The sequence below is a fragment of the Pogonomyrmex barbatus genome, unplaced genomic scaffold (genome assembly GCF_055798465.1).
Source record: "Pogonomyrmex barbatus isolate J1 unplaced genomic scaffold, ASM5579846v1 scaffold27, whole genome shotgun sequence".
Classification (NCBI taxonomy): Eukaryota; Metazoa; Arthropoda; class Insecta; order Hymenoptera; family Formicidae; genus Pogonomyrmex; species Pogonomyrmex barbatus.
The window spans coordinates 90,518-117,851 of record NW_028297124.1 but is presented as its reverse complement, the minus strand read 5'-3'; the positions used below and the strand labels follow the sequence as shown (position 1 = coordinate 117,851).

Below are 27,334 nucleotides of genomic sequence, written 5' to 3'. Positions count from 1 at the left end.
GCAGCGATGAACGCGGCGGCGCCCTCCCCCCCTGACGTCATGTCCACGCGCCCTATCCACGCGCAATTTTTTTATATCATCTTCGCCGCCCGTTTATCCATTTGTTTATAGCGCCTTGCTATCTTATCCTATTTATTTATCTCACCTCGTTTCGTCTTTCTTCACTGTCCCCCCCCCCGTGATGTCATGTCCTTTGAGTCGCAATTTTCTATTTGTTTATCTATGTATTTATCTTCTTGTTTATCTATTTGTTTATCTATTTTTTTATTCACTTGTTTATATCCCCTTCACCGAATCCTACTATCTTATCTACCCCCTCCTCCCCCAACGGCTCAGTTCAAAGGATCGCCGCTTCTGACTTTCCCCTCCCCTCTTCCCCGCGCCCTCCGCCCCCCCCCACACACCCGCACTCCCCTCGCAGGACCAGGGTGAGAACCCGCCTATTATTACTACTATTGTATCAAAAATTACAGTCTCGATCCTGCTCATTACACATTGCCAGGTTTCACGTGGGACGCCGTGCTGAACCATACGCGTATAAAATTTGAGTTGCTCACCGACATCGATGGTTATGTTTATCGAGCACGGTGGTCTCAGTCAATGTTCCGGCAGATACGCGCAAGCCAATAACAAGTACATGCATTCGTACGACCCGTCGAAACCATCGTCGTATTTGATATACTACGATATGAACAATCTATATGGATGGGCGATGTGTCAACCGCTGCCCTATGCCGAATTTCGATGTGTTGAAGACGTTGCGAAATTTGACGCGAGCGCGATCGCTCTGGATTCGGGTTATATTCTTGAGGTCGATCTCGGGTATCCGCATCATCTGCACGACCGACACACTGACCTACCTTTCTGTCCGACGCGCTAAGGATGCCATTTCATGTACGATTGCAGCCACGCTGCAGCACGTAGAGAGGATAGGCTGGCACATTAGCGCGAAGACTCGTCCGTGTACGCTCCGCGCTTCGGCCAGCTTCGAGCGGTAGAGAAGGAGTACCAACAACTGCTGTCTTCTTCTTTCTCGAGAAACGCTGTACTGCTGATTTGAAGCTGGCGTCTCATAACATGACACGAATTAATCATGCGAGGCGCGATGCCATTGTCGATCATTTTTACACTTTTATACATTTATTTTATTAAGTTAATAACATATTACAATATATTTTTTTCATACATAAATAAAAATTAAAATTTGTAAATACAAAAATCCATTCTTTGCCAATATATACGCTTTTTATTTGCAAAAAGTAATTATTATATTAAAAAAAATTTATTGTGGTCTTACAAAGATATTTAGATATAATTATTAAAAATTTAGCGTTTGTATATTGTATTCCTTGTACTTTTATTGTATTTATTTTCTATAAATATAAAACGTATATATTGTTGCTCGACGGAAACCGCGAGAAGGTGGTGGTCTCTTCTGTCAGAAGGGAAATGTAAAAAATTATTTATTTAAATTATTAATAAAAAATAATTTAAATAATTTAATTATTGTAATATTAAAAATTAATTTTTTAATATTACAAAATTGATTTTTTACATTTCCCTGTGTGTGTGTGTGTATGTGTGTGTGTGTGTGTGTGTGTGTGTGTGTGTGTGTGTGCGTGCGTGCGTGCGTGCGTGCGCGTGTGTATATGCGTGTGTGTGTGTGTGTGTATGTGTGTGTTATGTATAACTATACGCATACATATTACTGATACAAATTCGCTTTTTTTTTTCTCATAATATCTCCCGCAAACAAGATTTTTTACACGCTTATTCTCTTTAAGCGTGATGTCTGCTATGGACAAGATTTTTTACACGCTTATTCTCTTTAAGCGTGATGTTTACTATGGACAAGATTTTTTACACGCTTATTCTCTTTAAGCGTGATGTCTGCTATGGACAAGATTTTTTACACGCTTATTCTCTTTAAGCGTGATGTCTGCTATGGACAAGATTTTTTACACGCTTATTCTCTTTAAGCGTGATGTCTGCTATGGACAAGATTTTTTACACGCTTATTCTCTTTAAGCGTGATATCTGCTATGGACAAATTTTTTACACGCTTATTCTCTTTAAGCGTGATGTCTGCTATGGACAAGATTTTTTACACGCTTATTCTCTTTAAGCATGATGTCTGCTATGGACAAGATTTTTTACACGCTTATTCTCTTTAAGCGTCATGTCTGCTATGGACAAGATTTTAATAATCTAATATTTAACATTTTTAACCTGTCCACGAGGGACTAGCAATTTCATTGTCATTCACGGCATGTAGCCTTAAAGTACTGCGTTTTTTTTTAGCAATATTAGCATATAATTTATCTGTTGACATAAGAGACAAATACTTTTCTTCAATCATCATGTTTAAACATGTTTCTCCTCTCGCCCTTAATCCTGATTTTAAAACGCACGTGGCATTAATGAAAGCCGACGATAATCTATTTCGATTTTTTGTTTTTAAATTACTTAAAGAGGAAAACATTCTCTCTGGGTCGGCATTTGAATTTGGAAGTGATCGAACAGCATTCAGAACATTTGTTAAATTTGGATATTTAGTAATATTATTTGGATGTTTTGGATGTAAAATTTCCTTCCACATATTATCAAAATTTAATTTGGAAAGATTTTGCTTCTCTTCCATAGTAAAATCTAATGGCAATGCAATCCATTCTTTCTTTAAAGCATCTTCATCAACACTACTTATAGTTTTAGCTATAAAAGAAACATCATTAAATGAAGTTTCTCTATCAGTATTGAATAAGCTTACAAAAGGTCTAAAAACTTGTAATTTTAATAAAAATCTATTATTTATCGGTAATCTTTTACGAATTTCTTCTGCAGCAGTTACATAAAACATCAAACAATTTTTTCGAACAGTTGTAACTGCGTCTTCGTGTCCTTGCAGTATCAGTAATTCGTAAAAATATTCTTCGCATTCTGTACCTAAATTAATTTTATGAAGAATTTTGTGATTCTCTGATAAAGAGAAAACTGTGTTTACAGAAAAATTTTAGGTTTTAAATATTTATCTTTTAAAAAGTTTCGGCAAATTTGAAAAAGAAACTGTAAAGATTTTGGCTGCAATAAATGAATTCGTGTTTTTGATGCTTGAAAAAATGCATTGAATGCGTTAAAGAAATTTAAAACGTATTTTTAAAAAAGAAAATAGGCTTTTGTTTCAATATTACCCGTTATAGACAACAGATGTTCTCCACGTTGTGTTTTTTCACTTACAACCATTTCGTTCAAAAAATATTTAATTGTTTCCCAAGATTCCAGAAGTCTTTCTACACATAAGTAATAAGAAAGCCAGCGTGTATCACATAATTTTAACAATTTGTGATTTGTTTCTTGGAAACACTCAGAAAATTCATTGTAAACAGATAATCGTTTGGGGCTATTGTTAATAAAATTAGAAGTTTTTTGTAATAATTTTTCGCAAAATTCTGGTATTTTATTACATGCAGCATGCGCTATTAATACGGCAGAATGGCAAGAGCATGTTAATAAATGTTAATAAATGTGGACATACTTCTTCTAATTTTTTTTTTAAACAATGAAAATTTTTCTATCATAATAGATGTATTGTCGCATGATAGAGCTATAATATTTAAAAATGGTATTTTCATTTTCCACATTTCACATTTAAATGCTTGAAACAATTTTTCTGCGCTGGAATCTTTGGCATCAATATTAATTACCAGGTGTATGCATAAGTTTTTTCCGGTTTTTTAGTAAAAAAAGACACGTAATTTTCAAGGGAAATTAATTTTTCTTTTATTCAAAATATTGGCCATCGGCTTCTACACATTTCGCCCATCTTTCAGGTAATTTATGAATACCATGCCAGAAAAACTGCTTGTCTTTTGCGGCAAACCATTCGTCGAGCCATTTTCCAACTTCCTCGAAATTGCTGAAGTGCTGCTCTGCGAGCGCGTGCCCCATTGATGCGAAGAAGTGATAGTCAGATGGCGCCAGGTCTGGGGAGTACGGCGGGTGCGGAAGGATGTCCCATCCAAGCGATTTCAAGGTGTCTTTCACTGGTTTTGCTGTGTGAGACGGCGTATTGTCGTGTAACAAAATCACTTTGCCATGTCTTCTGGCCCATTCCGGTCGTCTTTCGATTAATGCGTGGATTAAATTAATCATTTGTTGGCGATAGCGTTGTGTATTAACGGTTTCGCCGGGCTTCAAGAGTTCATAATACACAATACCGCTCTGGTCCCACCAGACACAGAGCATAGTCTTCTTACCGAAGCGATTTGGCTTTGGTGTTGATGGTGTTGATGGCTTCGCCAGGTGAAAGCCACGATTTTTTCCGCTTCGGGTTTTCAAAATAAATCCATTTTTCGTTACCCGTCACAATTCGATACAAAAATGATTTCTTTTCGTGGCGTTGAAGCAGCATTTTACAAGTGACTTTGCGATTTTCCATTTGACGTTCATTCAAATCGTGTGGGACCCATTTACCGAATTTATTGATCTTTCCCATTGCTCGTAAACGTCTGCTGATTATTTCTTGTGATACATGTAATGCTTCTACTAATTGCCGTTGAGTTTGAGTTGGATCATCATCCAATAACTCCTGCAATTGCTCGTCTTCGCATTTTTGTGGTCTACCAGAGCGCTGACTGTCTTTCACATTGAAATCACCACTTTTAAATTGTCGAAACCATGTCTCACATGTTCTAATCGATGGAGCGTGTTCACCATATGTTTCTACCAGCAAACGATGACTTTCAACAGCCTTTTTCTTTTGATTAAATAAAAAAAGCAATGCGTGCCGCAAATGTTCTTTTTCAGGCACAAAACTCGACATGATCACTGAACGATAAAACAAAGACGCTAGTTTTTTGCGGACTCAACTTGTGTGTGTTTGTAGTTTTAAATGTCAGACGACCAAAATAATGTATGTGTCAAATTAATACGTTGCGTACTTTTCGCTGGCGACATCTCTTAGTTAAACTGGAAAAAACTTATGCATACACCTGGTAATTTAACTAATTGTGAACGAACATCTAATGTCTCCGGGTCAACGTATCGTACCATAAAATCGTATCGTACCATCATCTATTTAGTATTACAAATATCAGACGTTTCGTCAATAAATATTGAAAATTTTGTGTTCTGAATTTTGTTAACGTTCCGTTTCAATTGGACAAAACGTTTGTAATAATATTTTTACATTTTGTACGACCGATGCTTATGCTTTTTAATATATTAGGATCTTTTCCTATGTTGAAAAAAATGAAGAATCTCTTTTGCAATTTGATGAGAAATATTTTTATCGGCAATTAATGTGGCATATCTAATTTCTGCTAATTTTTTACGCTCATCAAACGACAAAAGTGATTCATTATCTTCCGTTTGCAAATTTTGATTTGATTTATTTATCTCACTGAAACTTTTATATTTATCTAAACGTGCTTTGGATTCTGCGTGACGATATATTTGTGCTAAACTACCAGTAATAGTTTTATTGCAAATGGAACAAAAAGATAAATTTGCATTGTTAGGTACTTCTCATAACCAACATTTAAATTCTTCGATATCTAACCATTTCTGTTGAAAAACTGGTTGAAATATTTTTTTTTTTTCATCATTAGGTAATGATGATCCTTTTTTAAAATTATTTTTATGACATGCAGAATCTGCATGGCGAGAAATTAATGAACGACATGAAAAATTCTTATTGCAAATGCTACAATGATACTGACTATTATTACTTGATACTTCGCGTATTCATGATTGATATCTATTATCAGTAAGCCAAGTTTTTATAAAGCTTCCTTTCGTTTTTTGATTGATTCGTCACACATTTCCATATCAACTATGAAAGGACAAAAAAATCGAAAAAAGATAAAAAGAAATAGAAATATAATATGAAAATTATATGTATGCATGTGTCACGGAAAGAGATCAGGATTCTGTTATTTGTCAAAATATTTTACGATCCTAAATCGTCTCTCTCCGTATACGTATATGTGAATATATATATATATATATATATATATATATATATATACATATATATATATAAAATATATATGTGTATAAATGTGTATATGGAAAGTTATACCTTTTAATTTCGAATATATTCTTCAATATTAAAAAGATGTATAGGATACGATACACGATGTGATCGAAAGACAAATAAAATCGTCACGCATCGTGAGATAAACAATGGAAAATCGAGATCGTTGTTTCTTTCTTATTCGGCGACACAGCAAGCAGCATACTCGACGACGCAATGACAGGTTAGTTACAATTTATTATTATTTAAGAAATATAAATCACATTTTCAATCTAATTTAATATGCTTCATTATCGTATGCGTGTGCGTGTGCCTGCGTGCGTGCATGCGTGTGCCTGCGTGCGTATGCGTGTACGTGTGTACGCGTGTATTAAAATTTTATCATTATCTGATATCAATAGTATAATCAATAGTATAATAATGTTACTATTATAGTTACTATTATAGTTTATGTATTTTACAGAGCAAAAGAAAAAATTTGCTGATATGCTGCAACAGCAGCAGAAAATATGCATGAGCTGCAAATGTAGCAATTAAGAGAGCAGCATGAGCTGCAATTGCAACAGCTGCGGGAGCAGGTAAACTTGCTGGTAAGAAAAAGAATACTTTTGCTGACAAATATAAAAATTTGAACAGATACTGATATATAAATAATTTTATTGAATCTTTAAAATGATTATCTGTGAAATCTGTTATATTCAAATCGGTTGCTAGATTTGAAATTTGTGAACATTATTATTATATTTAAGTGTCCTACATAATAATATTGATGGTCCAATAAAATTATTTCCAGATCTATATCTGGTTAATTTGTAATTTTTAGATTTTTCAGAAGTTTTTTTTATACAGAAACAACAACCGCAGCAGCAACAGCAGCAGCAGCAAGAGAGTGGTATTATTTATTGAAATAATTATATGTATATAAATACACACATATATGTCATGTATAATACACATATATATATATATATATATATATATATATATATATATATAAACATATTAATATTTTGACATTTAATTATTTTCAGTGCCTTATAGACGAAATAATGGTGAGCGTTCCCGTGCAAGATGGACCTTGCAACGAGGGGGAATGAGATATAGTTGGAGGGAGGGCCGGAGAAGAGAAAGAGGCCGGAAGGAAATAGAGGAGGAAGAGACCGAGGAAAAAATATAATTATAAAGAAATATTATTTTAAATAAAAAATATAAAAATAAATTTAAGTGGATTATGTCAGCACTCTTACCTTTTCATTATTGTTATTTGTTGTTAAATGTTTAATGCTTCTTTGATAAATTATTATTAAATTATTAAAATTATTACTAAAAAGAATAATTATTACTAAAATAAATAAAATTATTACTAATTATTACTAAAAAGAATAATTAATACTTCTTTTAATAAAAATTTATCAAAGAAGCATTAAACATTTAAAAACTAATAACAATAATGAAAAGACAACCGTGTTAACATAATTTGAATTTCTTTTTGCGATATTTGCGATATTGATATATTCATATCAGTTATTAGTTTTATTATTATCTATTATTTATTAATATCATAAAAGCTATATAGCCTTTTTATATTCAGCTCCCTTTTATATAATAATATATCTAATATTTATTTTATATATTTATTGATATATATATATATATATATATATATAATATAAATATATATAATATATATATATTTTAATATATATATATTGTTTATATATTTATATATTTATTTATATATTTATTCAGTTTTTAATAGCTATATCTAAATATCTTTATAAAACCACAATAATTTTTTTTTTAATATAATAATTACTTTTTGCAAATAAAAAGCGTATATATTGACAAAGAATGGATTTTTGTATTTACAAATTTTAATTTTTATTTATGTATGAAAAAAATATATTGTAGTAATGTTATTAACTTCATAAAATAAATTTATAAAAGTGTAAAAATGATCGACAATGGCATCGCGCCTCGCATGATTAATTCGTGTCATGTCATGAGATGCCAGCTTCAAATCAGCGGTACAGCGTTTCTCGAAAAAGAAGAAGACAGCAGTTGTCGGTACTCCTTCTCTACCGCTCGAAGCTGGCCGAAGCGCGGAGCGTACACGGACGAGCGCTCGCGATAGTGTGTGTGCCAGCCTATCCCCTCTATGTGCTGCAATCGTACATGAAATGGCGCTCCGCGGAGACACGAACGTACGCGCTTCGTGTGTATGTGTAGCAGCCGCGCGCCGAGCGCAGGACACCATTCCTGCCGGTGCGTGTACATATTGTTGTACCCCGGATGGACTACGACGTTAATATTAGGGATAGTCGGGTTCGTTAAGCCTAAGGAGTTGGGACTCCGAGCAGGATCAAAAGAATCTTCAATAGAGATCTTCTTGAATTCATTAACACACACTTTCTTCATTTTAACTGATTTATTCTTACAATTGCACAGATACTTGATATATTAATGATTATATTTTACACACGGTTAAACGTCATCGGGTGACTCGATGCGTATCGCGTTACTCTGGCGGCCGACGACCGAATATGTCACCTGACATGCTGATAGTACGGCTCGCGGGAACTTCGCTACGAGATTCGGTAATATCTCGTGCGATTATTATAAGTCCGATTCCGGACGACACGTAGTATTTGACTCTCTTGACTCTGTCTTGTATGGTCGATTATATAGACTGGTCAATGCCCGATCAGCATTCTGACCGATTGCGTCGATTGATCGCGTGATATTGATTGCTCAATATCACGCCTGGTTCGAGCAGCAAATTGAGGAATTTGCTGATAGACTTTTCGCAAATGTTCGCAATGTTCTCGCGCGATGCATTTCTGCAGTCTTTCGAAAGACTGATCGCAATTTTGGCGATCACGCATTTATGTCGTCTTTTGAAAGACTTTTTCCGATTTCATGCGGATTAATTTTGTTGCCATGCGGACTACTTTTATTATTAGTTGTAGATCTGGCTACAACAATATGTACGTATATATGTACGTATATATGTACGTATGTATGTACGTGTGTATATACATATGTATGTATTTCTTGTAGTTTATATGTACATATGTATGTATTTCCCATAGTTTTATACATTTTATATATTATCTTAAGTTTCATCGTAGTTACCATCATGTATAGTTTTTTTACGAAAATGTAATGGAAGAAAAAATAAGACTTATTGTATATATTCCTTATATAAATATTTTTTAATTTGTTTTTACAATAAATGAATTTAAAATTTTTTGTATACATTTATATAAATATTTTTATATTTGTTTACAATAAATGAATTAAATCACATTATTTTTGTGTATCCAAGAATTATATGACCCATCGAATCCCAGCCACTTGACGTAAACCTTGTTTCCTTTCCTATGCAGCACTTTCTCTACACGATACACGTCCGGATGAGTCGCGCGATGCAACTCATGTAGAACGCTCCAGCGACGAATTCTCCGCGATAATCTTCGAGTAGATAGGTTACGGGATTAGTACGCTGTACTTTAGTGATCTTAAACATCTCGGTGGACCAATTTGGCGTGTAATCTTTTTCGAAAGCTGTCTTATACTTGCTCACGCGTACCGAATCACCTATTTAAAATTTTGCCGGACCTGCGATCTTTATCGCGTTGTACCCACCGTGCCCAAGAGTTTTTTAGCGATTGCGGGAGTTATGTCAATGAGTCGCATGCCAATAGTGCGATGTTTGCGTGCGTTGTAATCTGACAAGACGCGGCAGCGTCGATCCATTTGTAAGTACCATTAAGTATAAACATCCTCCACATGTTGTTTTTAAGTGTGCGATTGAATCGTTCGATGATCGATACCTTCAATATCGAATACGTGGAATAATTATTAACGCTATGTTTTTTCAAGAGTTTCTGCACATCGGCGTTGTAAAACTCCTTCCCCATATCCGTTTGCAAGCTTTTCGGGCATCTTTCGCTTTCTCGAATTATCTCGGCGATAGCGTTAGCCGTCTCACTTTCGACCTTGCTCTTGAGCGGTACGGCCTAGGCATACTTACTCAACGCATTAATGATGGTGAGTATGTAATGATGACCTCTGTTAAAACTCGAATATGGGCGCATCTCGATGATATCAGCTTGCCATAAATCGTCATATCTCCGAATTATGACACGTCTTCGTAGAAAATTTCTTCTGGCCGGAGTGTGCAATTCCTCAACAAGTCGTCGCCTTATGGAGTTAACATTTTTTTCACGTCCATCGGATTTTGATGATTTCATGTTTTGACGATGTTTGATATTAATGTGTCTAAATAAGATATTACAATTAAAATTTTTTTTCCTTACTGACGTCAATCGACTGATTTGTTTCGTCGACACGCGATTTAATTTATAATAATGCCGGCTTCGCGAAATTCTTCGATGATCGACAGCATCGCGTTGTCATGAGCAGTGTAACCAGTTCGGTGCGAAGCGTCGAGCAATCGGAATCGATCCACCAGTTCGTTGAGATCGTCCCAATGCACGTAATCGATCTTGTTGTCATTTAACTTCATGGTGGATAATATATTATTCATGTCTGCCCCCTTTTTACTGCTTCTTTTATATACGAACGGAGCGATGATAATGTACTTAATGTTAATGTACTTATATCCCTTGTTGCCCATGATGGGATTATGGGTGCTGTAATCTATGAGCATTCGTTGTTAACAGTACACTTTTATACATTTGTTTGTCATCTTCGGTAAATATAGCCTCATCGGGAAGTCCCTTGAAGATCAATTCGTATAATCCTGGTGTACCATTGTATCTCACATTGTCTATGATTATGGAGTCATTTTTGTCAACGTCAAACTTTTTGTACCGAGCATTGTACCACTTTTGTCGAAATAGATACACATTATCGTACACATTATCGATCGCTTTATCTATGTCGTCACCGAGAAAAAGGCTCACGTACTTTCGTCCCAATGGTCCCAGCTGACCATGAAGCGTCTCACGACTTCCATGCGTTTGCAGACTCTGTGAGGCACTCACTGTGTTTGATGGTTGTTTCGAGTGACGATTCACTAACTTCTTTTGTTTCAAAAATATTTTCATTTCGCACGAATAGCGGTATTTTCGGTGATTCTTTAGATAGTTTTTTCGGTAGTTCTTTCGATGATTCTATCGATGTAAAATCAAACGATGTAGAATGAATTTGACGCGGTATTCAATTGTTTTGTACGCTTTTTAGATTGCGGCGATAATTTCAACCATCCAACATCCGTTCAATACGAATCTCTGTTAGCAGTAATAGTATCGTCATCGTCATCGTCATCATCGCTGTTTTCACGTTTCTTTTTTTTCTTAATACTGATATCCTTTGCAACATTGGCATTTTTTTTAATTAGATGTGTTTCCTCGACAATCTGTTTTAGAGGTTCGACGATGGGTTTGAAGCGTCTCTCCAACGCTACATCTTCATTTATTTTACCAGTTTTCAAAGCACGATATTTTTTGCGAATCAAATCGCTCGTTTTCGCAATCTGTTTTGCTGTTTTCTCGCGATCTTTGATGTTATTCATGTTGCCTAGTTGACGTATCGACATCGACTAATTACATTATGGTACCGCGAACGTGTTAAATTCTTTTCTGTAGCTCGTTGACAAACGGACTGTCTTTGTCTATCATTAGGAATCCGTACTCGCGCCGCCAACATTCGCAGCATAACGCACAGAATTCATTATACGACATGTCAGTATTCACATGATCGTTGTAAACATGTTTCAAGTTGGTACCATTCTGTTTAAATAGAATCAGCAGGTTCGCATTGTCGCGTATCAGATGTTTAAGTATCTTCGTATACATCTGACAGAGATAGAAGCAGTCGATGTTCGAATGATGACCCATCGAGAACTCTCTCATCACATCTTGCTTATCACATGCAATGTCATCGAAAACGAAGATCGAATTGGGGCCTCGCTCGGTGGAATGACATCACTGTTGTTGAAAAACGTAAAATAGCCAATTTCGTCGACCAATACCAATAAAGTTTTGAGATATCGATATTTTGGTTGTTGCAACAACTTCGAGTACACGTACACGTTCTCGAAACGTACACTGTGCGAATTTTCGAGCAAACTTATGAGAACGTTGGTTTTACCGCAATTCGATGGACCGCAAATAATCGCGCGTATAGAACCTACTCGATAGGTTTCACCATACTTGCGATTCGTCACTTCATCCCTTATTTGCGCTTTCTCGTCGTAGTTCACGACGTGTATCATCTGCGGATGCCGCACGAATTTCATGTTCACACTGCGTTATCTAGGCTTCGATTGCCTATTTATAGGCGCGCGAAATCGCTCAGTAGCAAAAATGTATCTCGCGCTATCGCATCTATTTGATATTTGGGATTTGCGCGTTGAACAGTTGCAATATATACCGAAGATCATATTGTTACGCATGTGTGGTGACAAGGGCTGTGTTCCCTTTTTACTGGCAGTACTGGCAGTACTGAAAAATTGTTCCGTTATTGGCATACAGTGTGCTGCGGCATCTAGTTCCAATGACATAATAAATGGTAGCCATATTGTTACTGCGACTACTGCAGCTCTCGAGGTGAGGTAGTTACGGTGCAATATGGCGTCGAACAAAACGGAAAAAGTGGATTTGTTAGATGCGGAAACCAACAAAATATATAGTTTATATTTAAATACAGAAGACGCACATAAAGTAGGAAATGGTAAGTAAAATCTATATATCATGAAATATACCTAACATCATATTGAAAAATTGATTATTTATGTAAACATTGTGTTATCTTCAGTAGTAGTAAACCTTATTAATAGTGATCTTATTAGTTTTTTATTGTCTTATTTAATTAAGATGTAATTAATTATGCTTTATGTATCAATAAAGAATATTTATTTTTTATAAAGTTTTGTTACATACATTTTATAAACTTTGCTTCTGCATTATTAAAATATGCAAAAGAAAATATATCCGATTCTGGTACGTATAATAATTTGTTGTACATATTACAATTTTTATATTATAGTATGATATATTATAGTAAGATTATATTGTATGAAATATAATCTTTTATATATGTATCGAATAATTCCATCAATAGATACGCCAAGTACACGTACAACAAATTCTGTGTCAAATATATCGGACAATAACGAAGAAACAAAATATGATACCAATGAAGGTATTTATTAATAATGGTTTTGATGATGATATAAATTTGATATATTTTAAAAATAATATTTAGTATTAATAAATTGTACATGCGTGCATTCGTGCATGCACAATCATGTACGCTTTATTAATATACAGAATATACTTTTTTTTATATTACATATTATTTACATATTATGTAATATAAAAAAAAACATTAATTCTGTATGTTATATTATGAAGCGTACGTGATTGTACATGCATGAATGCATGCACGTACAATTTATCAATACTAAACATTATTTTTAAAATATATTACGTATTTATATGTATTTATTATGTTTTATATTACAGATGTCATATATGGAATAAAAAGGAAATTTTACTGTTAACAAGCTTATATAAAGAATATGAAGAATTGTTTATCTCGGGAAAGATGGAACAACATTTATATTGGAAACGAGTAGCAAAAGCAATGGCAAAAAAAAGATTACAATATCTCCGCAAAGAAATGTTGTACGAAGTTCCAGACATTAAAAAGAACCTATAAACAAATAAAAGATCATAAAAGATCATAATATAAATCCAGGAACTCTAGAAAAACATGGGAATATTTTAATGTATGTTAGCATGTACTGTAAAGATCTGAGCACAAAGATTATTGTGTTAACAGAGTCATAGTGAGACGTAATTTAATATACAATGATTAATGTATATACAGATACATAATATACAGATAGATATTATATATTTACAGGCTATGGATGGAACTATATGATACAAAATCATGAACTGAACCGATATCAACCACCTCATCTGATCCAAATGATCAGCCTGTAAAATTATTAGGTCCTGTAAGGAAAAATAAAAGTATATATACTTTTAATTGAAACATGTATCATAGTTAAGGAAAACGTCCTAGCGACTGGAAATGTACCTATATCCGAACATTTATACAAAACTACTTACTTATTATTATTAATCTCAAATGCTTTTTTTTATTTAATATTAAAGTTTTATTAAAATAAAATTACAATTAAAATTTTATATAATAAAAATAGCATTTAAGATTAATAATATAAAGTTTTTGTGTAAGTTTTTGTGTAATAAAAAAATTTAATTGAAGAGCATGCTGCAACGGTGAATTAAATCACATTTTATAGAAACGAAGAAAATAAACTCTAAAGTTAAAGTGATTAACTAAAGATTCATTTTCTCCATTTTTACTGAAAATGTAGATTGGCTCACTGTTGTAGCAAGCACTTTAATTTTAAATTGAATTAATAAATTAATTTTTTAATTTACATATTAATATACTTATAGATAAAATACCGTGTTACACGTTACATCAAAACATACGTTATTAGAGTACAAGAAACTTCGTGCAGAAAAAAGAAATGCACAACATAAAGAAAAAATGAACTTATTGAAGGATATATCAAAAACTTAATACAAGAAACATTACGAAAAGAATAACGTTGAACTAAATTATTTAAATAAGACTGAAAGTGTAAATTAGAGTTCCTATATTGTGTTATTTTATAAATTATAATTATTAATCTTACGCAAGAGTTCTATATTTGGTTTTTTGTTTTTTTTTTTACAAATTTTTATGTTCTTTATTTTAGTATTATCGATCTATGTTTATATTATGCATACTTTAAAGATAAAAATAAGATGAAGTTTTATTTGTGTGCTTACATAAGCTGTATTTTTTTTCTTAAATTATACGTGCAATTTTACTTTATATTGTTATACGAATAGTCTCAAAACTAAGCATGTGGACATATATTAAGAGTTTCAATATCTGATTCATATAGACATCTGACAAAATAAAAATAATTGGTGCTATAGATGATACATACATACACATAAACCAAAGAAACATAGAAAGTACATACAATATAAGTAAAGATAAACATTGTTTTTCTTTATTATAATAATATGTGATATAATACATTCGAAATGTGATGTAATTATTTGAATAAAAAAATTTTTTTACAAATACATATATTTATTAAAAAAAGTATTTATAATATGTGTTAGTAGGTGAACAAGGGGGGCCCTATGCCCCTCAGGCATGTGAGGGAGGTGAGGGAGAGAGGGGGGTCGTAGAATCCCCAGGGGACATAGGGCCCCCTCTTGAGTCGGTAAGATGATTTTCTTTCCTCAGAGGGTTCGTATCCGGGAGAGAAGGTGGATCCCTCTGGCGGTCGTCGAGACAGGTTTATCCCTCTCGGTCGGTAAGGTCGCGGGGTTTCACCGGGTCGGTTCCCCCGTTCTCGACGCCGCCCTAGTGTTTTTTTCGAGCGCGTTCTCGACGCCGCCCGCGCCTCTTGTTTCGGGCGCGTTCTCGATGCCGCCCTAGCGTTTCCCGCTAGGTAACCCCGGGCGCGTCACCGACGCCGCCCTAGCGTTTTCCGCGCGGTCTAGCGTTTTCCGTGCAGTCTAGCGTTTTTCGCGTAGCCTCGGACGCGTCCTCGACGCCGCTCTAGCGTTTTTCGCGGGGCGCCGCTCTAGCGTTTTTCGCGGGGCGCCGCTCTAGCGTTTTTCGCGGGGTGCCGCTCTAGCGTTTTTCGCGGGGATCTAGCGTGTCCTTTTTCGCGGGGTGTGGCGCTTCCCGCGTCTGGGCGTTTTCCGCGGGTCTAGCGCGTCCTGTTTTCGCGTCGCCTTAGGCGTATCTGTTTTCCATAACGTCGCGATTAGGCGCGTCATCGAGGCGACTCGCGTTCTTGACAGGATGTTGCGGTTTGTCGCGTCGCCTTAGTCGTGTTTGTTTTCCATAACGTCGTGATTAGTCGCGTCATCGAGGCGACTCGCGTTGTTGACAGGATGTTGCGGTTTGTCGCGTCGCCTTAGTCGTGTCTGTTTTCCATAACATCGCGATTAGGCGCGTCTCGCACGTCGCGATTAGGCGCGTCTCGCGTCCGAGCGTTTTCCGCGGGGCTTAGCGCGTCCTGTTGTGGTTTGGCGTGTTTTTTACGTCACTTTAGAGAGTATTTAACTAGGAGTGTCGACGATATATTGTTAGTTTGCGAGATGGAGAGTCAGTCTAATGTTTCGGAGAGTCAGTTTAATGTTTTGGAGAATCAGTTGAAGGATCCGGAGATAATATCGCTCTTAGACGATTCGCTCGAGTTCTCGAGAGAGATGGAACGCGAGATAGTGGAACGGGAGAAACAAGCGATGACAATGGGAAACGGCCTACGATCGAGCGGGAAGAGGAGAATGAGATATCGGCGGAGGTCGAGAGCGATGCAGTCGACTCGCTCGAGTTGATGCGCGCGATGTGGATGTCTATGCATTCGACGTCGTGTAATTTGCGGCTAATGATGGCGTTTTTGTCTAAACATCTGGCGCTTCATCGAGGAACGGAGCCAATCGCGCGTATACGCGAGGCTGAGCGTATGAGGAACGCTATACGTATCGTTACTGATGTCAAAAGGGTCCATGGAACTCGTACTGTTCTGGGGACAGTATGGTTCGCTTGGTCGAGAGTTCCGCGACGCCGGACGAGCGTGTGTCGCTCATGGAGATCGAGATAACGAAGGAGGCTTCTTCGAATTGGATACGAGATTACTGGGAATGTCTGGCGCGTTTGAAAACGACGAAAGGGAATGATGAGAGTCGTGGCAGTGGTTTAGACGTTGTTCGCGTCTCTATCTGGAGATAAGGAGGCTGATCGATTCGTTCAGTATGTGACGAAGTTGAAGGATGGACGACAGCTCGAAGCGAGATCTCCGGGCGAGAAAGGGATCGATTGCGAGTTGGTTCGAATGTACGTGTACAATGTCAAGGATATAGTTAAGAAGAAGAGACGCAACTGGTGGAAGTACTGGTGCGAAATTGAGAGTTCAATTTTTGAACTCCGTGTCAGATCGGAAGAAGCAATTGATGCGACAGTTGATAGATCGAGTCGCCGATGATCTGAGGAAAATACCCGAAGTGCGCGGGAAAGCGAGAAGCGTCGAGTGCGACAGCGAGTAGGAATGTCGCGAGTGTGAATCGCTATGACGCTCGCGCGAATTATCGTCAGGGGGTATTGATTGTGGCGAAGAGTATATGTAAAAAAAATGTACTAATTTCTATGTAAAATATTTCTATGTAAAAGAATATATTAATATGTATACTAATTACTAAATTGAATATACGTATAAGAATATACATGAATATATGTATACTAATTATTAATTGAATATATGTATAAAAACATACACGAATATATGTATAAGAATATACATGAATATATGTATAAGAATATACACGAATATATGTATAAGAATATACACGAATATATGTATAAGAATATGTACACGAATATATGTGTAAAAGTGTGTGCAAATATGATGCCGAAGTTTTTTCTCGTTCCGAGAACGTATGAGAGAGAGAGATGAGAGTGAAAGTCGCGCGAGAAGAAAATTATCGTAGGAGTATTAATAAGAAGATAATATTTCATTAGGAATGTGAATGTTGTGCGAGGCGTCATTTTCGCGCTCGCTACGCGTGACTATGGGAAGTCTGATCGCAACGGTGATAGAAGATTAGTCAGTCTATTGTTTATTTCGTCGTTCTTTATTTTGTTCTTTATTCTATTGCTGTTTTATCATTGTCATGCTTTTATTTTTGTTCTCTATTGTGTACTTTTGTTCTCTATTTTGTATTGTTAATGATATTGCGTATGGGATCTTTAGCGAGATAGCGCTACTTATATTTGGATTCGTTCGACGAGAATAATCTCACGCGATACAGAATAGAAATTAAAGCGATTTTAATTTCTGATTCGCGACTCGGATCGATTCATCGCGTCGGTCTTCGCCCTCTCGCGACCGATGGCAACATCGATCGAACGGTTCGCGCGTATTTCGATCGGCGACGCGCAGTGTCGATTTGACTTCTGTCTCGCGCAATGACGCCCGCTCGTGGAATCGCGTGCGCGATAGCCGTTATCGCGGCGATTCGCGACTCCGTCGCCAATAGCGACGAGGAGGCGATTCGGTTTTTGCAAACTTACAGATATCTGAACGGCGATAACGTACAAACGATATCAGATAACGCGACGTTGACTCTGAGACACGCGATTGCGCTTTTTCAGGAGTATTACCGTATACCTGGTGATGGTGTTCTTAACGAAGCTACATTGGAACAGATGCGTAAACCGCGATGCGGCGTCAAAGATATATTGAATGACTTGGATAATTTTCCGAGGAAATGGGCGAAGACGCATCTCACTTGGAACTTTCATCTGGCGAGCGAGAGCGTTCTACGAGTCACCGAAGTCGCGTTTGAGATGTGGACTGCGAATTCGTCGCTGACGTTCGAGCGCGATTCGATGAATCCCGATATCGTGATATTGTTTCGGAAAGGTTTTCACACGTTTGTAGATCCTCGGCATAAAGGTAGCCGAATATGTCCGTCGTTGCTGGACGGACCAGGAAACATGTTAGCTCACGCTTTTTTACCATCGTCAGAAGTGTCAAAGGTGCACGTGGATAGCGCAGAGAAGTGGCACATCGAGTTAACTGTTAATCCTGACGATACGATTCATCTGTTGCATACGTTGACGCACGAGATCGGTCACGCATTAAGATTACATCACAGTCCTCTAAAAAATGCGATAATGTACGCTGTTGTTCCCTCTAAGACCTTTCCCGTGCGATTAAGCGAGGCGGATTTTCTCGCCATTCAGAATTTATACGGTTTAAGAAATAAAAGCGAAATTGCGGAACCAGTTACGACGACCGTAGCGACGACCACGATTGCAACGCGCGATACGGGGAATTCCGCGGATCTGTGCGCGTTGCGACGCGATGCAGTGTTGGTATTAGAAAATAGAATGTATGTGGCGTATCGACATTATTTATGGTCGGTCGATCTAAACAGAAAATCTTACGGCAGGTCGTTGTTATTGACTATCTGCGTTTTCTTCCCAATAATTTTACGCGTTTGGCGGGTGCGTATCGACGACCCTCGGGCCAACTCGTATTGTTTGTTGACGATACGATTTATATGATAGAATATGATAGAATATCCGAGTTTTGAGCTAGTATCGGGTTGGCCGAGGAAATTGAAAGATATGAATCTTCTTCCTAATGCGAAAATTAATGCTGTGATTAATACTAACGCGGGACAAACGTTCGCGATTTACAACGACGAGATCGTGGCCGAGATCGACGATTGCTCGATGATAGCCGTCAGGCATAATTCGTTGGACACAATATTTCCTGGGATTCCACCCGCTGTAACGTCCGCCATTCGATACATCGACGATAATCTGTACTTTTTTGTTAAACGACAGTTCTTCAAATATAACGAATTTATTAGAAGTGTAACTATGGCCGGTAAATTTGATTTAGAGATTTTTGGTATCGTGTGTCCAAAGGACGGATTGTTAGAGCAATTGCGCGCTCTTTTGAAAACACTCGCTCAGATGAGGAACGTATTTTCGAGCGAGGACGATTTAGAAGAAGAGAGGGAGGAGGAAGAGGCACGGAAGTTTTCGCATAGTGTATAGAGCAAAGGATACGAAACGTTTACGAACAGTATTGCGCGATCTCTTTGATCGTAAAGATGTACGATATCGAGCGCTCGCAGGATTCCGAGACATGCCGAGTCGACGAGAGCGATGATGCGAAAAGGAAAAAGAGAACGCTCGACGATGACAGATCGATCGCGTCGAGTCATAGTAACGCCCATTATACGAATAATTCAGTTAGAATTCTAGAACAAAAATATTCCTTGACTAAGACGGGATACAAGTTTCTTAATGTATGTGTTACTCTTGAGCGCTCCTCGCGCGTGAATATTATTCTGGGAGATAGTCATGGCAAGGAGATCTCGATGTCGCCCGATACGTGGAGGCAGCTTGTCGAGCAACGAGACGTTCTCTTGAAGTATCTGCAGAATACCAACGGAGAATCGTCCTTTCCAGCCCCGTCGCATATTGGAAATATGACCATGCGTTTCGGAAAAATCAACAACTTGACGATATTACGCCTAGAAACATCCGCGGCTCGCTTGGCCATGTCGAAAGAAACAGTAAATAATATGTTCGAGCTCGAGCATTGCATCAGTCGACTCGTTATCTCATTGACCAAGATATTAGGAAAAATCAATGCGAAATTGGCATGTTTCAAGGATATTGCGTTAACCGCTAAGGATAAGGAAAATATCTCAAAAGTTATACGCGATAGCGATGCCTAAGATCGTAACGACATTATCGATTGCGAACTCATTGCTCTGTACTTTAGGATGTAAGATTGAAATGAAATAAAAGTAAGATATATCATAAACAATGTTTTGTGTATTTCCTCAAGCATGTATATAAGTATAACGAGCGATAAAACAATTCGATTATAGTATAAGCAATGAATCTAATTATAATATATAAGCATTGAATCTAATAATATAATGATTAAAAACTAATTTGACATATGATATAAGTCGTTAATGCGATATTACAATTCGGTGATACATTCCCGTCGTTTTGATCATCAGTCGTACAATTTGCACACGTTCTCCATAGCGCAATGCTTCGCGTGACGCTCGCAGTGAAATGTTCGAACGTTGTCCAGAGTGCTTAGGCGCCCTATATCCTCGAAATCCGCGTCAATAGTCTCGACGATCACGTCGTGATCCGCGATGACGTCGCAGCCGAGAATTTCCTCTAACCATTTCTTTTTCTCCAAGCCTTTGACGTACATTCGTTTAGGCGCGTCTCGCGATTGATCGCACACGCTGTTTCGAATTACGTGCTTCGAGAGTCTGTACGCGACGTCGCCGTCGCTCCACTGCAGGTCGTGATGATTGGAGGTTATCTAACACGCTTGAGATTTTTCCGTTTTTGTAAGAAGATTCCAGAGTATCACTTCTCGAAATATTCGATGGGTCAGCTCTTTTCCATTTTTTAATATTGCCACCTCTTTAACCGTAAATTTTTTTCGAACGTAAAACCTTGCAGATCGACGAAGATCGGTATGTTCGGCATCGTTCTCGTAGGAAAACCGCGATTACGTGAGTTTACGTACGACATTCGTCATTATACCCCCAATGGGTTATACCCTACAACTCTATCGTGAATGATGAGACAATAAGCCGTTGTGTTAGCCGGAACGTTCTCTTTGCATTCGAATTCTACGCGAACGTCGACGGTGGCGCTCTTGATCGATTCGTTCTGGTGAGAGCATTCGATGACCACTAGCGGACCGTATTGCAGAAATCTAGTGACAGACATGAACGGTTCGCAAGTCTCACACCCGTAATACGTCTTTCGAAATTTTAGATACATATCGTACAGTACTGCGAATTTGTTTCGCTCGAAATCTAGATTCATATCATCGTAGGAATAGAACTCGGAATTCAAATAGAGTTTTACATTAGTCAGCTTACAATTGTCGAATTTAGAAATGTCTTCTGACGGTACGTTTTTTTTTCCGGTCTGTAGCGCAAAGATCACATATCGCCAAAGATCACGTTTCACCATTGCGTTGCCGCTTTTACCGCCCAGGAATGCTTGGTCGTATTTTGCAACAGCGGAAATTCGTATAGATCTCACGAACGAAAGCCCATGCTCAGATATCGTCCACTGTCCAATGTTCGCAGAAGCGATAGTTTGTTAACGTCATTAAGTATCACGTGTGGCATTCGCCACTGTATTCTTAACAAGGTGATCTTCGATTTCTGATTTGAATACGCTACGACGCAATTGTTATCGTTGCGAGCGCGTATCAGAATAAGTTCGTGTCGCGCGTTTATCACTATGCGTTTGTAATCCTCGCAGAAACCAAGAAGTACGTTGAGAGGCACACAAAAGTTGAAATCGTCCAACGCTATAGGCGGTATTTTCCATCCGGTGTTTTGTAAAACTCTATCTCTCTCATAGCTCAACGATGCATAGTTTTTCATCAAGGTCGTTATGCCGACGTTTCTACTCTTATCGATCTCCACGCCATTAAGCTCGTATCGAATCTCATCGAACATAAACGCGACGCAGTTATTGACTAACTTTGTCCTCGTAACTTCTTTCGCCGTGCCTTCCTTCGCTGTACCTTCCTTCGCGAATCCTCTCTCGTCGCGAATTTTCCCTCGATGTATAGAAAACTTTTACACGGCAATGTATACAGATCCTGTTGCTGAATAGGTACTCGTATCTCGTCACTGTATCCGAACGTAGTGTTAGCATATGGATTGTAAGTGTGAGTTTCTATTTTCACGATACGATCGTCAAAGATCGGGGCACCTCCGATACTTAAAATGTCGCTCGCCATGTCGATTCTTCACAATGAAAAGATAAAAGATCTTAAAAATGCAACGTTCGCGGCGTTCAGTTCGTTCGCTCTTCCCTCGTGTGCCTTCCTCGTCGCGTTGTTTTGCGGTAGGATCGTGGATGTAGCGTTTGCGTTTCCTCTTCCTCTAGAGTACCACTCATTCAGAACGAGCATCTTTTGTTCTCACGCATTTCTCTCTAATGCCTTCGTCGTTGCACGTGAAATCGCGCCGTTATCTCTTCTCCGCGAAAATTGATCGGTCGCCCGTCTTGATCCACTATTCGAAGCGTGATATCGGTAACGTTTCGCGTGATGATCGGAAAATAAATGATCGATGTTGGAGCGTTCGACAGTTTATATCCCGGAGGAACATTCGGCGAAAACTCGTGTATCGTGTGAACCGCTCGTTATTGCTGTACGCACCTACGGTGATATTGCATTCCACCCGAATGATATTTACGCCCATGATATTCACGGGTCCGTCGGACGTATGCCATTTGTTCGGTCGTAGCACGCGCGACGATGAGAATCCCAGGAGTGAACCGATATTGTTCGGTTTCGCGAAATCGATTTAATGCTCGCATCTAATTTCACTTCTCATAGTGATCTCATTGGCTCGAATGATCAGAGACCGCGCGCCTCTCTCGCCTTCGTCGCTCTCGTCATAGACGATGTCGTCGCTCTCGTCATCGTCGCTCGTCCTCTTGCTTTCGTCGATCTTTCGCTTTTTAGAGATAGCGGCGTTTAGATATCTGTCTATCGCACTTAATTCGTACGAACCTTCGGGAATCACGATCGTTTTGTCGTCGTAATAGAACTTATTATTTGTGGAATCAACATTCGGTATAGTGTTGTACGTCTCGAAATTCGTGAGACCTAACTCGTAATCGTCATCGCTCAGATCTAAAGCGGGAAAATAGCACGCCGTGAGAACGCTACTCTTACTGGTGAACGAAAGACTCAGCGACATCGCGACCGATTTTCGAGAGAAATCGCAAGCACAACTGACCGCAAATGTTCTGATCGTACGTCTGATACGATCCGCGATTGTACGTTATATTTACGCCGCCGAGATATCTGTCGAGTTCCCTCGGCGGTCGAAGATTGCCGAAACCGTCGAAGTAAATCGCGTCGTTTCCCCTCTTCGCATAGGCGACCCAGTGAGTACCCGAACCCATCGAGTCGTCGAGATTCACGATGCCACTCGCGTTACGTCGCGCCTTTAATGGTAATGCATCACGCATAAACACTCCTCTGAAGAAAGGTACTCGTAGACGACGCGCCGAGCGGTTCAATTGTTCGTTCGTCGTGATGCCGGAGAGCGGTAACTTGAGAGATCCTAACGTTTCTTTCCATGATTTTTTTTTTTTTCGTTCTTCTCGTCACATCGCTGCCACTTTTGTGAGGCGCTAGATGCAATCCGTGACCCTCCATCGCTCGATTGTAACGTTGCAACTCCTCCAGTTGACGCCGTGCCAGTTTTATTGGCGTTTACCGCCTTCGCGACATCCGCCGCGCCACCGATTAAAGAACCGAGCGCGCCTAATATCGGAAAAATGAATAACAAGCCTCCAGGTTTCACTGTTGGAAGTATCCTCCTCGTTGACGTCTTCTTCCTCTTCTTTCTCAAACCCATGCCTAGCTTTGTCTTTGTTTTCATAGCAGCCCATATGGCGGTCGCGGCAGCTCTCTCGAAGGTGGAATCTCCGGCTGTTATACGTTCGCACGTTTTCTCGGCAAGAGCTCGGTCGGCGTCGTGGCGATCGGCGAGTTTCTTATTTCGCGAATAGGCAATGTCGTGCTCGCGGCACGCCGCATCCAACGGATTTACGCCTCAATCGCGCCAATCGTTTCGCGAGATGGGTGCCGGGCCCACAAAATTGATACCCGGGAATATGTAGTTCGAAGGGAAGCGCGTTTATCGCCGTATTGAGTAGTCCCATGCCGCTAAACATTCGTTACAATTTTTGATAAGAAGCGCAAGACCGTCTATATGCGATTGTTGCCACGGACGATTATAATGTTCCAGATACACGCGACAACGTTGTACCTCGGGATCCGCTCTTAGATGATCGAGTAATCTGTTCCATAGTAGCTCCACGTATCTGTCGAAATCACGCACGAGAACGAACTTCGGGATAAGTTGCAACTGTTGAATGGATAGATTGAGAATATCGCGTTTGTTTGTTAATAGGGAAAACATACCGATCACTGTGCGCGATCGAATCGCCGTCGAGTATAAGTGGAGCAATTATCGGTCGCGTCTTCTCGAAGCGAGCGCGCGTAAATGCGATTCGTTCGACGGTCGCCAGCTATAGGAGTGCTCAATCTCGATCGTAAGGCTCGACGAATCTCGGACGACGCGGTCGGGAGGGCAGACACGGCCCTCTACTACCGAACACGATACGTTGCATCATTTGCGGCCCCTCCAATTGCGGTAAAACGAACGTGTTGGTAAGCATGCTCGAAAGTCCGCATGGCGCACGCTTTGAGAATGTGTACGTCTACTCTTTGCAACAACCAAAATATCGATATCTGGCGGAACTGCTCGAGTCGATGGACGAGATCGGCTATCGCGCGTTCTCAAACAATAGCGATGTCGTGTCACCGAGCGAGGCGCTTCCCGATTCGATATTCGTGTTCGACGACGTGGCCTGTGACAAGCAGAACGCGATCAGGGAATATTTTGCCATGGGTCGACATTCGAACATCGATTGTTTCTATCTTTGTCAGACATACGCTAAAATTCCAAAACACCTGATACGCGACAACGCGAATCTCTTGATTCTGTTTAAGCAGGATGGCACTAACCTAAAGCACGTTTACAACGAGCATGTGAATATGGATATGTCGTCTGAGAATTTTTATGCCTTATGTCGCGCGTGTTGGAAACGCAAATATGGTTTCGTAGTCATCGATAAAGACAGCACATTAAGAAATGATAGATACAGACGAGGATTTAACGATTTCGCCGTGGTATAAAGCGATCAGTTGTGCTACGAGAATGGACGTTGACGCTACTGCGAGTATGAACGTTGACGCTGCGGCTGGTACGAATGTCGCTCGGCTGGAAAAAACGGCGCGAGAGATCGCGAAGACTCAGAATTCTATACGTAAAAAGTACAGAGAGTTAAAGACCGGTGAGATAGAAGAGGAGATCGCGCTGGAGAGACGACTCAAGCCGATCGTTCAGCCGTTGAAACGAATTGCCGAGAATACTACGCGAGACGAGAGAATCGATCCGATCGCGTTCGTCGGCGCTAAGAGAAAACGCGAAACCGATGACGATGATGAGTCACCGTTTAGATCAACGAGAAGACGCCTCTCGACAAGACGCCTCTCGCCCTTGATCGCGACGGTGAGTCCCGCAACTTGAGAAACGAATCGGAAGAATCAATCTCCAACGCGCAATGGGGACCATTAGGTCGCAAATATATGGGCACGCTTCTAAGCGGGGACAGACAGAGTGAGATCGATCACGTTTACGTGTACTTCGATTTAGACGGCTCGATGCTTGGCGATAGGCGATTCGACGTGACCGCCGACGACAGCGTGATCGTGGGCGACACGCGATATCCGGGTACCCCGGGCTTATACGAATTGATCTTCAAGAGACTTCGCGACAATGCTGTGTACACGGAGAACGACAAGCAAACGTACAAGAATACTGTTAATTAGTAGTTTAACTACGCCCATCGATGTGGTCACAATGCACTTATGCCTATTCTAGGAAACAAAGGTTTCAAGTACAAACATATCATCGCGCCACAATTGCTCGATAAGGACAAAAGTGGCGCTGGTATTAGTAAAGCGAGAAAAAAAGAGATCGACTCTATTCCATCCGCTATGCGGGTGAGAAACAAAGGAATCGAGTACGTCCATTGGGACGTATCCCAACGAACTAGTCGATCGTCTTCGATTGCTCGATGCCTCTAGACGAGCTGACAACGACGCTCACGACAACGAGATTCTATCGATACTTGAGGAACTTCGCGAGATCGACGCGATCGAGTAAAACATGGCGCGCGCTTGTGGCGATCGATATTCCCGTTATGTTGGTGAACAAGTTCGGAAGACCGTTGGAGTCGTTCGGCGGAGGCGACAGGGCACGCTCGCGACCGTCGATCGATTTCTTACGTCGCTATATGCGTAATAATAACGCTCTCTGTCTAAGTGATGATTACTACGACGCTAGAGACAAAATTATACGGTGTTTAGCCAGACCTAGAACCGATACCGACGCCGCGAGTAAAAGTTACGTGGACAGCGCGTTTCGAGACGCGAAAGCGAAAATCTCCGAGACGAGCGAATTTTCGACAAGCACTTGAAGTTTATTGTCGAAGATGAATGAGAGCACGGTTAGATCGATCGGCGAATTGGAGGAATCTATGACGCGCGTAGCCAGATTGTTTCTCAAATACGATATGCAGATCGCCGAAATTACAAGCAGATTATCGCGCGCGGTAGATTCGTCACCCGCGAGGGCATGTCTGTGAATAAATTCGAGAAATCTCTGAAGAAGCAACGCGGCATTGACGATCGTTCGACGATCGCTTCCCTGCGGGCGTACATGCGTTGCAGCGCGCTCTGCCTTAATCCGGACGACTACGACGTCAATAGACGTAAGAAGCCATTTAGATACACCGATGATACCGACGCGACAACTAAAGGTTATGTCGACGAAGCGCTTCGCGTAAGGAGCGAAGAATCGAAAGTTCTAACGAACGAGCTACGAAAACAGCTAGAAGATATGAACAAGCGAATTCGGAATATTCTCCTGCAGTATTACGACATAAAAACCGAGGTGGACGTTCTGCGGCATCTCGAGAAGAAAGCGAAGCCTCGCTCGTCGATTATGACAAACGAATAAAGGAGACGAGAGACACGGTGGAACA

The 27,334-nt window shown here is 39.4% G+C and overlaps 2 protein-coding genes and 1 long non-coding RNA gene across 3 annotated transcripts; 2 read left to right on the top strand and 1 right to left on the bottom strand.

The window, feature by feature from the left end:
• The first annotated feature begins 6,127 nt into the window (after positions 1-6,127).
• On the top strand, positions 6,128-7,080 carry LOC148936212 (uncharacterized). Its single transcript, XR_016139695.1, has 3 exons — positions 6,128-6,257; positions 6,498-6,624; positions 6,884-7,080. It is a non-coding gene; the product is annotated as an uncharacterized LOC148936212 (long non-coding RNA).
• Positions 7,081-18,082: 11,002 nt separating this feature from the next.
• LOC148936211 (matrilysin-like) lies at positions 18,083-19,687 on the top strand. Its single transcript, XM_089078670.1, has 2 exons — positions 18,083-18,994; positions 19,190-19,687. The coding sequence occupies exons 1-2, from the start codon at positions 18,083-18,085 to the stop codon at positions 19,685-19,687; spliced, it is 1,410 nt and encodes a 469-aa protein (XP_088934796.1).
• Positions 19,688-20,666: 979 nt separating this feature from the next.
• LOC148936210 (uncharacterized) lies at positions 20,667-22,439 on the bottom strand. Its single transcript, XM_089078669.1, has 4 exons — positions 22,221-22,439; positions 21,732-22,140; positions 21,218-21,684; positions 20,667-20,990 (listed from the first exon to the last, which is right to left on the bottom strand). Exons 1-4 carry the CDS (start codon positions 22,437-22,439, stop codon positions 20,667-20,669), a joined length of 1,419 nt encoding a protein of 472 aa, XP_088934795.1.
• Between the last annotated feature and the right edge of the window lie 4,895 nt (positions 22,440-27,334).

Excerpts from the sequence above, each read along its gene's own strand:
- LOC148936211 (XM_089078670.1), top strand. The coding sequence starts at position 18,083 with ATGACGCCCGCTCGTGGAATCGCGTGCGCGATAGCCGTTATCGCGGCG. Across the intron at positions 18,995-19,189 it reads TGCGACGCGATGCAGTGTTG|AATATGATAGAATATCCGAG; the intron begins GTATTAGAAAAT and ends TTTATATGATAG.
- LOC148936210 (XM_089078669.1), bottom strand. The coding sequence starts at position 22,439 with ATGGCGAGCGACATTTTAAGTATCGGAGGTGCCCCGATCTTTGACGAT. Across the intron at positions 22,141-22,220 it reads GAGAGGATTCGCGAAGGAAG|ATTCGATACGAGCTTAATGG; the intron begins GTACAGCGAAGG and ends ATGTTCGATGAG. Across the intron at positions 20,991-21,217 it reads TAGGGTATAACCCATTGGGG|ATAACCTCCAATCATCACGA; the intron begins GTATAATGACGA and ends CAAGCGTGTTAG.